The sequence below is a fragment of the Acinonyx jubatus genome, chromosome A3 (assembly GCF_027475565.1).
Source record: "Acinonyx jubatus isolate Ajub_Pintada_27869175 chromosome A3, VMU_Ajub_asm_v1.0, whole genome shotgun sequence".
NCBI classification, from domain to species: Eukaryota; Metazoa; Chordata; class Mammalia; order Carnivora; family Felidae; genus Acinonyx; species Acinonyx jubatus.
In genome coordinates this window covers 84,820,581-84,836,950 of record NC_069388.1, presented here as the reverse complement: position 1 = coordinate 84,836,950, position 16,370 = coordinate 84,820,581, and the positions used below count along the sequence as shown (strand labels likewise).

Genomic DNA, 16,370 nt, shown 5'->3' with positions numbered 1-16,370 from the left:
GGCTGAATTGAGGAAAAACTGCCTTATGTTCAACCTTTATTTTATGAAGCACAGTCTGTGGAAAAAAAGGTGAGAAACTGCTTTGGTCCTTCTTCCATTGGCTTCTCCTGACTCCTGACTGTGCCATGCAAGAAATTTAGACAGTTATCTTTTTACCATAGAGGTAGCCAAAGTAGTAAATTACCCTTCTCTCTCATTTTTTGTAACAATTCAGAGACAATAGTTCACAGACATTATCAGGATAGGAAAGAGGGACATAACAATGGTACCTTATATTTCTGGAATACTGGTCTCCAAAAGTATAGATAGGAAGCTAGGGATGGAAACAGGAAGAACTCCAGCGTTTGTGAATGCTGGAATAAGGGTTGTATTTTTGTCCTTTGGTTCGTAGAACCAGACAGTGGGGTTAGAGAATTTGTTCCCTGAGCTAGTATAGATGAATTTAGGTCAGACTCTGGTGATTGCTTTGTAGACTAGACACGTTAACATGCCCTTTAGAAGCTACAGGAAATGGAGACTGTGGAGAAGATGCAGCTAATGACGAGTCTTGGGTATGGCCATGAAATAGGTGGCAGAGGTGGGGGGTGGTGAGTTAGATTATTGGAGGAGAAGAAATCATGGAACTGAGAGGCCAAGATACTGGGAAGATTTTCTGCAAAAGGGAGCAGCCATGGGGAACAAGGAGGAAAAGTGGGGGGAAGAATATTCTAGGCATACAGAGCAGTGTAAACAGAATCTGGCAGCTGTGAAATGTTTTTGGGAACTGCAAGAAGCTAAGTATGGTCGGAGTACTTACCTGGAAATGGCACAGAAGCAGGCAGTGGGTGGAGGAGAGTGCTGCCGAAACTTGGTTGCCTACCCAGCATATACCCCTGCTTCTTACTGAGAGAGACCCTCCCAATTATCATTAAATTGTGATGTGACCAGGGAAGGTAGGTCCCACCTCAGGGGATAAATTATAAGTAATCTAAACCAGCCATTTTAACTCCTTGTCTCTTTGCCAGTCATTAGTCTAGGTGTGGACATATGACACAGCTCTCACCAAGGAGCTGGAAGAGAGGGTCTAATGGCGTGTTTAAAAATTTTTTTTTAATGTTTATTTTTTAGAGAGAGAGAGTCAGAGTGTGAGTGGGGGAGGGGAAGAGAGAGAGGGAGACACAGAATCTGCAGCAGGCTTCAGGCTCCCAGCTGTCAGCACAGAGCCTGATGTGGGGCTCGAACGCACAAACCGTGAGATCATGACCTGAGCTGAAGTCGGATGCTTCACCGACTGAGCCACCCAGGCGCCCCTAATGGCGTGTTTTTAAAAGATTTTCTTCCCCGATTAAAGAGATAGTTAATTTACGTAAAGAAGGCTGTTTCCCCATCAATTACTTCCTTTCCTGCTTGATATACTGTAGAATGAAGACTTGATATCTGAAGCTTTGACAGTCAACTTGGAATCATGAAAAGCCGGTCCACTGAGAATGACAAAGAGGAGGGAAAAGAGGCCTGGATCCTTGAGGACATTATTGACCTTTGAGCTAGCCTGGGAACCACCCATTTTCAGAGTATCCTGTGAGATAAGAGGTTTCTTGTTATTAACAACTACTGTTGTTAGGTATTCTGTCACTTGAGGGTGACTGCCTTCTAACAAAGAACCTTGGTAAAACGTGGAGAACTTCGTACATAATTTTACTGCTTTATTTTTTGGCAGATAGTGCCAAATACCAATCTTAAAACAAATTGGGGCACCTGGGTGGTTCAGTCGGCTAAGTGTCCAACTTCGGCTGAGGTCATGATACCGGGGTTCTTGGGTTTGAGCCCCGCATCGGAGCCTAGAGCCTGCTTCAGATTCTGTGTCTCCTTCTTTCTCTGCCCCTCCCCCACTTGTGCACACATGCACATACTCCCCCCTCTCAAAAATAAACATTAAAAAAGAAAATAAATTACTTCTAAATTGAGCCACATTTTTAATCAAAGATTAATGTAGAAGGTATGATTTAATCAGGTAAAAGCTTTTATTTTGGATGTTTAAGTTACACTTAATATTCTCCTAAATAGTCCCAAAGAAAGGAAGTAATAATCACCATTAGTTGTGTTTGGTGAACACAAAAATTAATCCCCCCAAATGTAGAAAATCTTGCAATAATTATTGAAAACACTTTACAAATATGGAACATTTCAATAGGTATTTGAAACTAAGATCATTGGCTAAGAGTCAGCCAAGCACTTGGAGAATTTTTCGCTAATGAAAATTAGGATGGGGCCCTATCCAGAATGACAAGGAACAAAATATTTAAAAATAGCAAACTTTCATTGGCATTCACTATGTGACAAACACTATTCTAAGCACCTTACATTTATGAAATCATTTAATCCTATGAGATCGGTAACTATTATTGTCCCCATGAGGCACAGGGAGAAGTACATTTTCCATTGCCACACAACTTCAGTGGAAAAATCCAGGAACATGAACCCCGGCATTCTGGCTGCAGAGCCTATGTGCATTTCTGCTATACTATTTTGCCTTAAGGGGATTGGACCCACATACCCCTCCTGAGTATTCCTATCTGAGAGAGGAGAGAGCATTCCTTGTCTTCATAGCCGCTGCTTTTTAGTGGGCCAAGTCTTTTCCATCTTTTATTTGCTCCTGACCCTGAGCGGGCCAAAGTGGTGGTATGTGCGTGTGTGTCCTTTTTGTCTTGTTTTTTGTTTTCCTTTTCCCAGCAATATGAAGCTAGCTGCTCTTCAGTCCAGTGGGAATTTACATCCCTTTGGGAAAAACCAGCTTTATACTTACATTTCCCCACATCAGAGTTATCTGTGGAACTCCACGGGGTGCTTGCAGGCTCTGCACAAGTGCCTTTGTGTCCCCTGAAAGAAACTAGAAAATATATATATATATATATTTTTTTTTTCTGTCACCTTACATTTTTAGTGCTCTTTCAGCTCTAGGCACCTCCCTGAATGGTCTGCTTCCATTCTAGCTCTGATCACTTCCTACAGAACAGAAATAGTACGTAAGACTAGTTAATCTCATAGTTCCCCATTTGTGGACAATTTTTTGGCAGTAGAATGAGTTTCCTTCTAGCAGAGCTAGAAAGCTCTGCCCTAGGTTCCGCCTACCAGGAAAATTTGGAGGCACCCCAGAGAGGAATAGAGGGGAGTATACTAGTTCTAGTTGGAGTCCGCATCTTTTATTCCTAAACCTGAGGTTTCCTAGCAGAGCAGTCAAGGCTGTGTTCATCTGCTATAGTGGGCATCTTTTGTGTTTGTCTTCCAGGTGTCCCTTCTTCATTTTCTTAGCAACACCTTCCCCTTTCCTTTAAGGAAAAGGAGTCTATGCGGTGCTGATAGGACTGTCTGATCACAGCGTCCTACCCTCTGCCACAGGAGTGAGTGGGGTATAGGAGTCTGTACTGGACTGATTAGAATCCTTGCCTAGAATATGAAAAGGGAGGATGGAGGAATAGCCTCTCTCCCCTTGGACTGTAAGCTGTTAACATGTGATTCCAGAGTTGTTTGCGGGTCATTTCCCTGTACATAAGGTCAGGGAGAGAATCAAAGAGAGTTCTGACAACACTGTTTTTGTCTCTGGATATAGGTGTGCCTGAAGCTGTATCCCTGTCCTTTCCAATGACATTAGCCAATAAATCCCCTCTTCACCTACCTGGAGGGGATTTCTGTTATTTGTCATTGAGAGGTATCCTTTAGAAATTAAAAGTACATATATTCAGCCTTGAGGAAATCAGTAAGATCAACTTTAAGTCGATGTATTAGGGTTTTCCAGAGAAACAAAACAAATTGTATGTATGAATGTATGTATCTCTATCTATCTATCTATCTATCTATCTATCTATCTTTATTTCAAGGAATTGGCTCATGTAATTATGGAGGCTGGCAAGTCTGAAATTTTCAAGGTGGGTTGTCAGGCTGGAGACCAGGGAAGAGCCAGCGTTGTAGTTCAAGTTCAAAGGCTATCTGCTGGCTAATTCCTTCTTATTCAAGGGAGGTCAGTCTTTTGTTCTATTCAACTGATTGGATGAGGCGCACCTACATTATAAAGAGCAATCTGCTTTACTCAAAGTCTACTGATTTAAAGCTTTTTTTTTGTTTTTGTTTATTTTGAAAGAAAGTGTGAGAAAATGTGCCTGAGTTGGGGAGGGGCAGAGAGAGAGAGAGGGAGAGAGAGAATCCTAGCACACTCTGCACTGTTGGCGTGGAGCCTGATGAAGGGCTCGAACCCATAAACTGCAAGATCATGACCTAGCTGAAATCAAGAATCAGACGCCCAACCGACTGAGCCACCCAGATGCCCCCAAGGTCCACTGATGTAAATATTAATCTCATCCAAAAGCACCCTCACATAAACATCCCAAATAGTGTTTGACCAAATATCTGGGCATTGTGGCTCAGCCAAGTTGATACATAAAATTAACCATTACAGTGGATAAAGTTTGCTTTCATTACCAACTTATTTCTGATTCCTTCTTCCATATCTTAGCCCCCTCTCTCCACACTATCATACTCAATTCCACATGCCCTTATGTTGTCCCTTTCTTGCCCAGTGTCATGAACCAAGGTGATCTGTCCACATCTGACCTCTTATTGATTTCAGAATCAACTTCATCCTCATCAAAACTCTCATTTCCTTAGTGACCTTTTCATACCGGATATCCAAATGAAAACTAATTCTATAGGTAGTGTCACTGTAAAGTGTTACTAGATGATAATGACATAATGTATATCTCCTGGGGAAAGGGGAGGTGCTCTGCATTAAATATAGAAGTACAGATAGTTTAAGCAAGGTGATAGGTAAGGAGCAGAGGTAATTCTGGATGAGGGAACTTTTTGGTGCCCTTAAGACCTCATTTTGTGACTATCTAGTTCTCTATAGTCATTCCCTAACTATTTAACATCTGGTTTCCTTTTTTTCTCTTTTTTTTGTAGTTTTATGGTTTTATATGACATGCACATAAGCTGTCTGTTCCTTTTCTTCTCTGCACAGCCTGGCATTGGGATTGGTGATTTTGATGGCCAGCTGGGCTGCTCTTTCCACAATGGCTTTATGGTTCTTGGGGGAAACATTGTGAAATCCCTGCACAGTGAGATTTGTTGCACATAGGCAACACTTCAAGCTCCTTGACGTTGACCAGGAACTTCCGGAAGTCACTAGGCAGCATGTGCTTTGTCTTCTTGTTGCTCCCGTAACCAATGTTGGGCATCAAGATCTGGCCCTTGAGTCTTCTGCGCACTCTATTGTCAGTGCCTCTGGGTTTCCGCCAGTTGTGCTTAATTTTGATATATCAGTCTAACTGGCGCTGAATGAACTTCTTGGTCCTCTTTTTAACAATTTGGGCTTCACCAGAGGTCTGAGGATGGCCATGATGCTGAGTAGGAGACGGTTGCCACTTCCACAGGAAGTGCTAAGGAAAAGAAGAGCTGTTCTCCTTTATAATGCTTCCTTTCAAAAAGGAGCAAATGCAAAGATGGAGGAGAATCATAGGCCTTTTTTAGGGAACTTCGGTAGACCTGGACCATAAGACACTTGACTAGAGGGGTGGGAAATGATGCTGATCAAACTGGCAGGAATGAAGTCCTGAGTGACTATGTGTGTGTATGTAGGGGTCTGGACTTAATCTTGCAGGTGGAGGATACCCACAGAACTTGAAGCATGGAGAAACAGAATCAGATTTGTGTTTTTGAAAGGTCACTTTGGTGTGAAGGTATGTATGATGAATTGGGATGATGGTGGAACTAAAAGGGTTCACTTAAGAGGTCTTTCTGAGGCCTTGACTGCTGCTTTTTGTTCTTGTGTACATTTCTTCCATCTCATAGGTGTTAGTGATTTCACCTGTTTCTTTTTCCTTGGATACCACCATCTTCTCTGAACACTGGGGTACATTTCTCCTCTAAAAATCAGGACATTTGTGTCCCTGTTCCCCACATTCTTGTCTTGCACAGGCCTTTCTTTTTATTTTATTTATTTTTTTATTTTTTTTTATTAAAAAAAATTTTTTAACGTTTATTTATTTTTGAGACAGAGAGAGACAGAGCATGAACGGGGGAGGGGCAGAGAGAGAGGGAGACACAGAATCAGAAGCAGGCTCCAGGCTCTGAACCATCAGCCCAGAGCCTGACGGGGGGCTCGAACTCACGGATCGCGAGATCGTGACCTGAGCTGAAGTCGGACGCTTAACCGACTGCGCCACCCAGGCGCCCCCAGGCCTTTCTTTTTAAATTGAGATATAACAGACATATTAGTTTCAAGTATACAACAGAATGATTTGATATGTGTATATATTGCAAAACATCGCCACAGTAAGTATTCTTAACACCCATCACCAAACATAGTTATAATTTTTTTCCTATGAGGCAAGCTTTTTAAAAATTTTTTAAATGTTTATTTTTGAGAGCAATCAAGAGAGAGAAAGAGAGAGACAAAGCGTGAGCAGGGGAGGGGCAGAGAGAGAGGGAAACACAGAATCTGAAGCAGCTCCAGGCTCTGAGCTGTCAGCACAGAGCCCAACGCTGGGCTTGAACTACAAACCTTGAGGTTATGACCTGAGATGAAGTTGGACGCTTAACTGACTGAGCCACCCAGGTGTCCCCCTGTGATGTAGACTTTTAAGATCTACTGTTGGCAACTCTCAAATATACAATACAGTATTATTCAGTATAGTTGTCATCCTGTACATTACATCCCCAGGACTTATAACTGGAAGTTTGTATCTAGGACTTTTAAATTTTAGTAATTTTATTGCTGTTCATTATTGGAATTCAGATAAGGGAAACAAAATTCACAAACATGGGGGCATTTAAAAATCTTATAAAGTATTTTATTATTTAAAAACAATTTTTTTAATGCTTATTTTTGAGAGACCGAGACAGAGATTGAGCATGGGAGGAACAGAGAGAGGAGACACATTCTGAAGCAGGCTCCAGGCTCTGAGCTGTCAGCACAGAGCCTGACATGGGGCTTGAACCCACAAACTGTGAGATCATGACCTGAGCCAAAGTCAGATGCTTAACTGCCTGAGACACCCAGACACCCCTTATAAGGCTATTTTAATTGTGGTTCTCCATTTCTTTAGAAATGCAGCTGGAAGCCATGATGGCCTTCTGCTCATCAGGCTGTAGCGCATGGAGGAGACCAAGAGCCATCAGGTTTAACAGGACAAATCTGTGAACAGGGAAACGGACTTACATAAAGAGATGATGCATGACACCCTCCTTACCATTCCTGTTTTTTTTTTTTTTTTAAAGTACAGTTTAGAATTTTTGATGAGGAGAGAGAATCAATATCTTCAGATGTTTGAATTAGACCCAGATGTTCCCTTTCCTTCACAGGTCATTTATTTTCTTCTCCAGCCCCTAGTCCCAAAGGTCCAGCTAAGGCAAAGCTCTATAGAGATGGGGGTCAGACAAACAGAGTTCTTTCACATTAGTGTCTTGAATGGAGGGAGCATAGTTATAAAGGGCTCTTTGTTGCATTGGGTTAGGAAAATATTGGCTTTCAAAGTTTCTCTCAACCTCCTTCTTGCCATATAGCCTGATGGGCAGAAGGCCATCAAGGCTTCCAGTTGCCTTTTATAAAGAAATGGAGAACCAATAGTATTATTAACTATAGTCACCAAGGAGTCAAAGTATGATTCCAGTGTCTGAACAACACCTTTCTGCACTGCTACCAAACCTGCTGATGCCACAAAGAAAGTGCTGGCAGTACCACCACAGTTCTCATGTTCAAACTAGGATACTATTGAACCTCTTGCTTTTCTCTTGTTTGTTACCTTGACTCCTTGGTAATATCACTGTGGTCTTACTAGAAACTCTTGGATGAAGGTTCTGAGGCTAAGATGTACATTTGCAGTGTTTTACCTCTTGAAGTAAGAAATGTGTTGTCTGTTAACAAACAGCTGTTTTTTTAAACTTTGGGGTCATTTAAGGACCTGTTTAAGGGCCTGAAATGTTAAAGGGCTCTTAGGTGATAAATACTTTGATTAGTGAAATGTTACATTTTTCAGCCTCTCCTTGAGGCAACTAATAAAAAGGCATTTTTTTCCCTCTAAGAAAATCTGAAAAGTCCTTTGTTCACTTGATCATATAACCAACCATGGGAAGTCAATTCTGCTAAGAAATATGGCTTTTTTTTCACTCATTGAAAAACATGTTTTTAAAGATTTTTTTCTTTTTTTAAATTTATTTTTTTAAATTAAAGTTAGTTAGCATATAGTGCAACAATGATTTCAGGAGTAGATTCCTTAATGCCTTTTACTCATTTAGCCCCTCCCCCTCCCCCAACCCCTCCAGTAACCCTGTTTGTTCTTGATATTTAAGAGTCTCTTATGTTTTGTCCCGCTCCCTGTTTTTATATTATTTATGTTTCCCTTCCCTTATGTTCATCTGTTTTGTATCTTAAAGTCCTCATATGAGTGAAGTCATATGATATTTGTCTTTCTATGACTAATTTCACTTAACATAATACCCTCTAGTTCCATCCACGTAGTTGCAAATGGCAGGATTTCATCCTTTTTGATTGCTGAGTAATACTCCATTGTAGATATATACCACATCTTCTTTATCCATTCATCCATCGATGGACATTTGGGCTCTTTCCATACTTTGGAAGCACTATTGTTGATAGTGCTGCTGTAAACATGGGGGTGCATGTGCCCCTTCAAAACATCACACCTGCATCCCTTGGATAAATACCTAGTAGTGCAATTGCTGGGTCGTAGGGTAGTTCTATTTTTAATTTTTTGAGGAAACTCCATACTGTTTTCCAGAGTGGCTGCACCAGTTTGCATTCCACCAGCAGTGCAAAAGAGATCTTCTTTCTCCACATCCTCACCAACATCTGTTGTTGCCTGAGTTAATGTTAGTCATTCTGACAGGTGTGAGGTGGTATCTCATTGTGGTTTTGATTTGTATTTCCCTGATGGTGAGTGATGTTGAGCATTTTTTCATGTGTCTATTAGCCATCTGGTTGTCTTCTTTGGAGAAGTGTCTATTCATGTCTTTTGCCCATTTTTTCACTGGATTATTTGTTTTTTGGGTATTGAGTTTGATAAGCTCTTTATAGATTTTGGGCACTACCCCTCTATCCGATATGTCATTTACAAATATCTTCTCCCATTCTGTCAGCTGCCTTTTAGTTTTTCTGTTTCCTTTGCTGTGCGGAAGCTTTTTATTTTGATGAGGTCCCAACAGTTCATTTTTGCTTTTGTTTCCCTTGCCTCTGGAGATGTGTTGAGTAAGAAGTTGCTATAGCCAAGGTCAAAGAGGTTTTTGCTTGCTTTCTCCTTGAGGATTTTGATGGCTTCTTGTCTTACATTTAGGTCTTTCATCCATTTTGAGTTTATTTTTGTGTAAAGTGTAGAAAGTGATCCAGATTCATTTTTCTGCGTGTCACTGTCCAGTCTTCCCAGCACTACTTGCTGAAGAGACTGTCTTTATTCCCTTGTATATTCTTTCCTGCTTTGTTAAAGATTAGTTGGCCATAAGTTTGTGTGTCCATTTCTGGGTTCTCTATTCTGTTCCATTGATCTGAGTGTCTGTTTTTGTGCCATACCATACTGTCTTGATGATTACAGCTTTGTAATACAGCTTGAAGTCCGAAAGATTTTATTTTTTTTAAGTAATCTCTTCTCCCAACATGGGACTCAAACTCACAGCCCCAACATCAAGAGTCTCATGCTCCACAGACTGAGCCAGCCAGGAGCCCCCAAAACATTTTTGATCTATTATTTTGTGCTAGGGTTTATACTAGGTGTTGGATATGCAAAAGCTTGGTCTAGCCTCAAGAAAATTAGCCCAGTAGGGAAATACACAAGAAATAAAATGTCAGTAGTATATTGATTTTAAGGGAGCAGGTCAGAGAATGAGAGAGGTTAATACACATCCTTAAATCTGTCTGAGGAGACAAGATAGATTTTCCCCAAGAAGTAGTAGCATTTAAGTAGAGATGGGGTGGGGATTCCACAAAGAGAAACCGATGTGTACAAAATATTTGAGAATGCTGGCCCAGTTGGGAAACTGAGTAGCATTGTTGGAATGTAAAGTGCTGGGAGGTGGGGTAGAAAGACAGCAAATGTGAGGCAAGGCCAGCTATCTGGGGTCACAAGTCCATGCCATGTTCTGTATGCCAGTCAAGTTTTTATTTGATTCCAATCTAGAGCCATTAATAGTTATGATAACCATCTACATTTGACTAAAGATACCATTTAAATCTTCCTAGAGCAAATGCTTGAGTAATAAATTCTCAAAAACATCATCTCTCTCTGATTAAGTCTGTCTTGGCAGGACCGGTGCATTAATTCACAGAATTAATCGTCAGTGAGTCAAATGTAAGGCTGTCAAATCTAAGCAATTACTAGTCTTCTCAGGTGGGCCATCAGAAGTCTGGGCCAGCAGAGTTTCGTAAGTCCAGGAGCAGTGTTGTATAGTTTTGCCTTACATTTCCCCACCCTACCCCCTCTGCAAAAAAACTGGGGGTTAGGGAGGCAATGGATGGGGGTGAGGATAGGGTGAGGAGGGCGTTTAGAGGCCAAGCATATTACATAGAGCTTAAGTAGGTAACTGAATTGCCTGTCACCCGAAAGACTGGCCGAACCTGAATGGCGCTTTGCATCAAGAATTTTGATACCTTTCCTCCCTACTTCGCTCAATTTTCTTTGCAATTTTTCTGCAGCCTTATGTTCCTTTTCCATCCTGACTTGTTTATTTGTCCCTCAGGATCCCTTTTTTCAGGCCTCCCGCTTTCTTCCTCCTTTTTCCGCCACTTCGTGGGGTGCCGGAGCCTGGGGCCTTGGGCTGCATTGGGCGTGCGCTCCAAGGCTATTTGCTTTGCTAACAATTCCATCCTGTTTCCTTAACGCCCGTCTTTCCCTGCCAGCCACCGAGTTTCTGCCTCCCCCACAGCGTGGTTCCTCCAGCTGCTCGCCTGGGGGCCAGGCGGCTCTAGGAACTCCAAGCGGATGCGGCCGCTGGCTGGTGCCACGTCTTCGCCGCCAGCAGGCCAGCGCCTGCGCGGGCTCGGGGGCGGGGCGGGGCGGCGCGGGGAGGCGGGAGCTGCGCGTGAGCGGCGCGGACGCGGCCCAATGGGATTCGCGGGAGGCGGCGGCGGCGGCGCGGTGCGCGCCGAGGGGCGGGGCCCGTCGGCAGTTGCTGGCGAGCCCGGGAGGCCGAGAAGGCTGTCGTTGCCTTGGCCGTCGCATCCCCGAGGCAGTCGTGTTCGCGTGCCCCCGACCCCCAAGCTCGCCGATCGCCCCCGAGGCTCCTGTGTACGGTCCTGACCTCGCCAGCCGCTCGCCGCTCGCCTGCGGACCGTGCCTTCTGCATCATGTGCGGTAAGGGGGCTGCGGGCGGGGGGCGTGTTGCGGGGCGGTGCTGGGGTGCGGTGCGGGCGCAGCCGAGGCCGGAGGCGCTGGCGGGAGCCGGAGTGGGGAGGGTGTGAAGTCTGGGTGCTAGGTGCGGAGGCCGGCCTGTGCGAGCGGGGGTGGGGGTGGTGGACCTAGTAGGGCACCTGAGAGGAGGGCGGGCCCTAGAGGGGATCTGGGGGGCCAAAGGGGCCGGTTTTGCGCGGAGAAGCGAAACAGAAGGTAGATAAATGTCTTGGAAAAGGAGAGAGGGCAGAGGGAACTGAAGTGTGGAGGGGTTTGCCTTCAAAAGAGTCCATCAGGTGAGTGAGGCAACCTGTGGAACATCAGGTGAGATCTCTCGAACTTATCTTGCATTCTTCTAGGATTTATCTTTTAAATACATTTATTTTTAGTTGCTTTCTTTCGGGCAGGCCCAGTAGAAGACAGAACTATATATAGCTAGAGCTACGACAATGGCATTATAATACACAGTCTTACTTCCTGCTACCCCCTGTCTCAACAGAAACCATTGCTAATCAATAAGTTGGTGAATGGGCTTAGACCGATCCTCTAGTGGAAGAGACCTGAAAGTGACCATAACATGCTTTATCACGTGCATTTGCACCCATTTAAAACACTTACCTATAAACAGTGTTGGTGCACATTTAATAAATGTTTCATCAAGAGCAGTTAAAACATAGGTCCTTTTATGCTATGTTTTGAGACTTAGTAGTTTTAATGTTACCTAAAACTGGTAGTAAAGGGAACTGTCACAGTTATATCTGAAATGATTGATAAGCACTACAATAGGTATTAACTTGGCCATTGTCAGTAAAAATAATTGTATTCTTACCTCTTTCATTGAAATTTACAACTAACCTTATCCCTGGAAGAAGGATTGCTTTTTTAAGAAGGGAAGTAGGATTGTTATAGAATTGAAGCTATCTGGGAAACTTATTCTTTATAGCCTTTTGGAAGAATACCCTAGAGGAGGTAGCTTGTACTCATTAGTTTATATTTTTCCTGTATTTAACTTTATACTAATTTCAGCTTCTGAAAATAAGGAGCAGCTTTAGAGTAGATTTAAAAAAACCCTCAAAAACAGAAACATCTATAAATAGCTTCTGAAATTATTGGATTGGAGCTGACTTTACAATCATGTATACTTTTGTTATGTCTGATTAATAGAGTGGCTTTGAAAAACACATTAGTTTGTAGTTGTGAAGTAGTGAATTTGCAAAACTGGTTAATCCCCAAGATGACTTTTCCTGAATGATGAGGTGTGAGCCTAGTTAAGTACCAGGCTTTCTGCTTGCAGGTCATCTTGTTCCAGGAAAAAAGGGAGTCCGAGTACCATAAAAGAAAAAGTCAGATTTGCTTTAGAAAGGTTCAGATAAGGGTGAGGCTGTGGGGGTGGAGACTAGATAAGTAAGAGTTTTCACACAGCCAACATCCCCATTCCATAGAGTTTTACTGCTGAGGAAACCGATGGGTTGTAAAGAAGTAGTATTTGGGGGGATGGGTGGGAGGGGAAAGTGGGTGATTGGCATTGAGGAGGGCACCTGTTGGGATGCCCCAATTGGTTTATTGTATGGAAACCAATTTGACAAATTTCATATTAAAACAAACAAAAAAAAGTATTATTTGAAGCATTTCTAAGGTCCTGCTTGTAACCCAGAACAGAGTTTTGCATGATTCTAGGAACGAGGTTCAAAATGTATTTCCTTTTTAATGTAAATTCTAAACTGAACTGTTAAGACATGGTCTTTATTCCCGCATCTCAATCATCGAAATAAAATTTCTAGACAGAGGAAGTGAGTGGGAATGAAATTAGATGGGAAAATTTAGAAGTTTCTTTTTTCCATTTTATTTTAATTCCAGTACAGTTAATATACAGTATTATATTAGTTCCAGCTGTACGATATAGTGATTCAACAATTCCATACATCACCCAGTGCTCATCACAGATGGGTACCCTCCTTAATCTCCAGTACCTATTTTACCCATCCCCGACTCATAGTTTCACCTTCTGATTACCTGCTGCCTAGTTTTCCCAAAAGATTATTTTGTTTCAACACTGTAAAATGTTGAAGCAGAAGAATGAAGATTTTGTGATACGCTTTTTCCAATCAGATGTACTGATAAGACTGTCATAATGTTTACCAGCTTGTGTTGGGATGTTAATAGTGTTGCTCAGGAAAAAAAAGATTCTATGGTCAAGTAAATTAGGTAAGCAATAGATTAAACACTGTTGAACTGGCTGTTTTTATTGGAGAGTTTCTTGGAACCTTTAGTGGGCTGATAAGTGTTGTGAATCTCCTAGAGAATAGTCTGCCTATTTTCCAAATTTATTTTATCTTCTTATTCTTGGTTCTCGGAATACATTTTGTCCTTTTTTATTTGTACTACCTTTTGTTTTGGTGACAGATGGAAAGTCACTTAAGCTACCCCTAACTTTTAGCAGATTTGCTGTTGTTTTTTATAAATGTAGGGTAATACTGTTCTTTTTTTTTTCTTTTTTAAAAAAAGTTTTTAATACATTTTTTAAAATGGTTATTTATTTTGAGAACAAGAGTGAAGGGGAGGGGCAGAGAGAGACTCCCAAGCAGGCTCCATGCTGTCAGTGCAGAGCCCAGCGTGGGCTCAATCTTACCTTTCATGAGATCATGACCCGAGCTGAAGTCAAGAGTCTGATGCTTAACCGACTGAACCACCCAGGCGCCTGATTTTTTTATTAATAAAAACTGCATTTCTTTCTTTCTTTTTTTTAATGTTTATTTTTTGAGGGAGAGAGAGATAGAATGTGAGCAGAGGAGGGGCAGAGAGAGGGAGAGACACAGAATCCGAAGCAGGCTCCAGGCTCTGAGCTGTCAGCACAGAGCCCGATGTGGGTCTTGAACGCACGAACCATGAGATCATGACCTGAGCTGAAGATGGAATCTCAACCAATTGAGCCACCCAGGCACCCCTCAAAACTGCATTTCTTAATTTAGTTTTCTGACTCTCTTTGTTCCTTTAGCGCTTTCAAAACAGTATTCTCCTCAGTAAGGAAAGCATGCTTGATCCAGTCACTGACACAGCACACATGGAATCACCACAGTCTCCGCTGACATGTTTTTTTTATTTTAGACAATCTCTAAGAACTATAGGTCTCACAGCACAGACTCCTCAAAGTTGGCCTTGGCACACACCACATGTGGATTTTGGGGCTTTTCCAACCTCCTTGGTATAAAGGTAAACAGTTATATTACCAGGGGTTTGGGATAGCCTAGCATTGTTAGAGGCTGTGTTATAGAATAGCCTGTAGTGGTATGTCAAAGGCAGGACCATTCTGAATACCTCTAGACATTGTCCCTGGAAGAGCAGGAATATCCCTCTGATCCAGTGGTGTATATAAATGGAATTTTGTAAATGAAGCCCTATTTAGACGCAGCAAGGGAGCTTATAATTTAAATCCTTGGGACGCCTGGCTGGCTCAGTTGGTAGAGCATATAACTTTTGATCTCAGGGTTATGAGTTCGAGGCCCACATTGGGTATAGAGGTTACCTAAAAAATACCTTAGAAAGAAATAAAAGTATCCTGAAATGCCTCCTTAAAAAGATTTTTGTAATTGGGGTGCCTGCGTGGCTCAGTTGGTTAAGTGTCCAACTCTTTGTATTGGCTCAGCTCATGATCTCACAGTTCATGAGATTGGGCTCTGCACTGACAGCGAGGAGCCTGCTTGGGATTCTTTTTCCCCTCTATGTGCGTGCATGCGCACGCTCCCCCCCCCCCCCCCCCCCCCGCCGTAAACATTAAAAAAAAGATTTCTGCATTTATACTAAAAGCTTTGGAAGTAATTGAGGGATGCTGAGACTGGCCGCTAGGGTAAATCATAGAACCAGTACTATTAATATATTCTTAGAAATTATACTGGATATAAAGTAGTTGTGAAAGAAAATGATTAATTGCTTAGTACGTATTTCCTCAGTTGTGTTCTCTGGAAGGGAGAAGTTAATAGGTGCTGGTTGGAGAGTTTTATAACACAACTGTGGGAAATTCGGCTTTTGGAGAGTCACAATTAGCAAGATTAAAGTTTCTAGAAAGTTCTAGAAATAAACCTGTTAACTTGAACGCAGTATTTCTTAAACCTTTAATTATGGAACATTTCTTTCACTTTGTCCCTATTTAGCATCCTGCAAAATGGTGTTCTCTTTCTGTGGTTTGGGAATTTTTGACTGTACGTTTCAAGTACCTAGAAAGCATTAGAAGATATTTAAAGTGATGGCTTTATACTTGGTGCTTTTCCCTTCAGAGAGATGACTAAAATAAGGGAATTGCCTTCAAGGAATTGCTGTTGGATTGGAAGAAACAGTGCAATACAAGGAATGCAACAGGTGTGGATGATACCAGGCGTTTTTTGTTCATCATTCATTACCATGTTATAGACTACGAGTGGAATGAATAGAAATTCAGAGACTAGTTAGGCCAAGAATGTTTCAGGTAATGGGGCAGTACTCTTTTTTTTTTTTTTTTTTTTTAAGTAATCTCTGTACCCAACGTGGGGCTCCAATTTACAATCCTCAAATCAAGAGTCACATGCCCTATCGACTGAGGCAGCCAGGCACCACAGGAGCAGTACTCTTATGTTGAGGAATAGTGCCAGCTGGTAGACTGTGAGAGATCTCATTGATGGCATTTACCCAATAGTGAATGGAGTCAGAAATAGGTTGAGAACTGTTGCCATGGGGTTTGAAAGAAGAAATAAAAATTCTAGGAAAAAGGGCCAAAAACCATATTTAGAGGCTGAAGAGTTCCAAAGTAGTGTATTGACTTGGACAGAGTCTGCAAAACAAGAAGAATGTCATTCATGTTTGATATTACAGAGAGAAATTGTATTTGGCTCTAAAGAAATTATTAGAAAACTTGCATGTATGAAGGCAGAGGGATCTGAGTTTGTATTGAGGAGGAGGGAGTATTGTGGAACTGAGGTCCCCTGATAGAGTTGAAGAGTTGATTTCTAGAGCGGTGGTTCTTGACCTGTAAAC

The 16,370-nt window shown here is 42.1% G+C and overlaps 1 protein-coding gene and 1 pseudogene across 4 annotated transcripts in view; one reads left to right on the top strand and one right to left on the bottom strand.

Moving 5' to 3' along the window:
* Window positions 1-4,911: 4,911 nt before the first annotated feature.
* On the bottom strand, window positions 4,912-5,368 carry LOC106967756 (60S ribosomal protein L32-like; annotated as a pseudogene).
* A 5,695-nt stretch (window positions 5,369-11,063) lies between these two features.
* GFPT1 (glutamine--fructose-6-phosphate transaminase 1) overlaps window positions 11,064-16,370 on the top strand; it is a 56,108-nt gene continuing 50,801 nt past the window's right edge. Inside the window, exon 1 of one of the 4 annotated variants that reach the window (XM_027072298.2) lies at window positions 11,064-11,330. In XM_027072298.2, the coding sequence (XP_026928099.1) occupies window positions 11,324-11,330 (7 nt within the window). In that variant the 5' untranslated portion in view covers window positions 11,064-11,323. Of the gene's footprint in view, window positions 11,331-14,353; window positions 14,577-16,370 lie in introns of those variants that run through there. The other 3 variants (XM_027072299.2, XM_053200702.1, XM_053200703.1) reach the window with 3 other exon arrangements.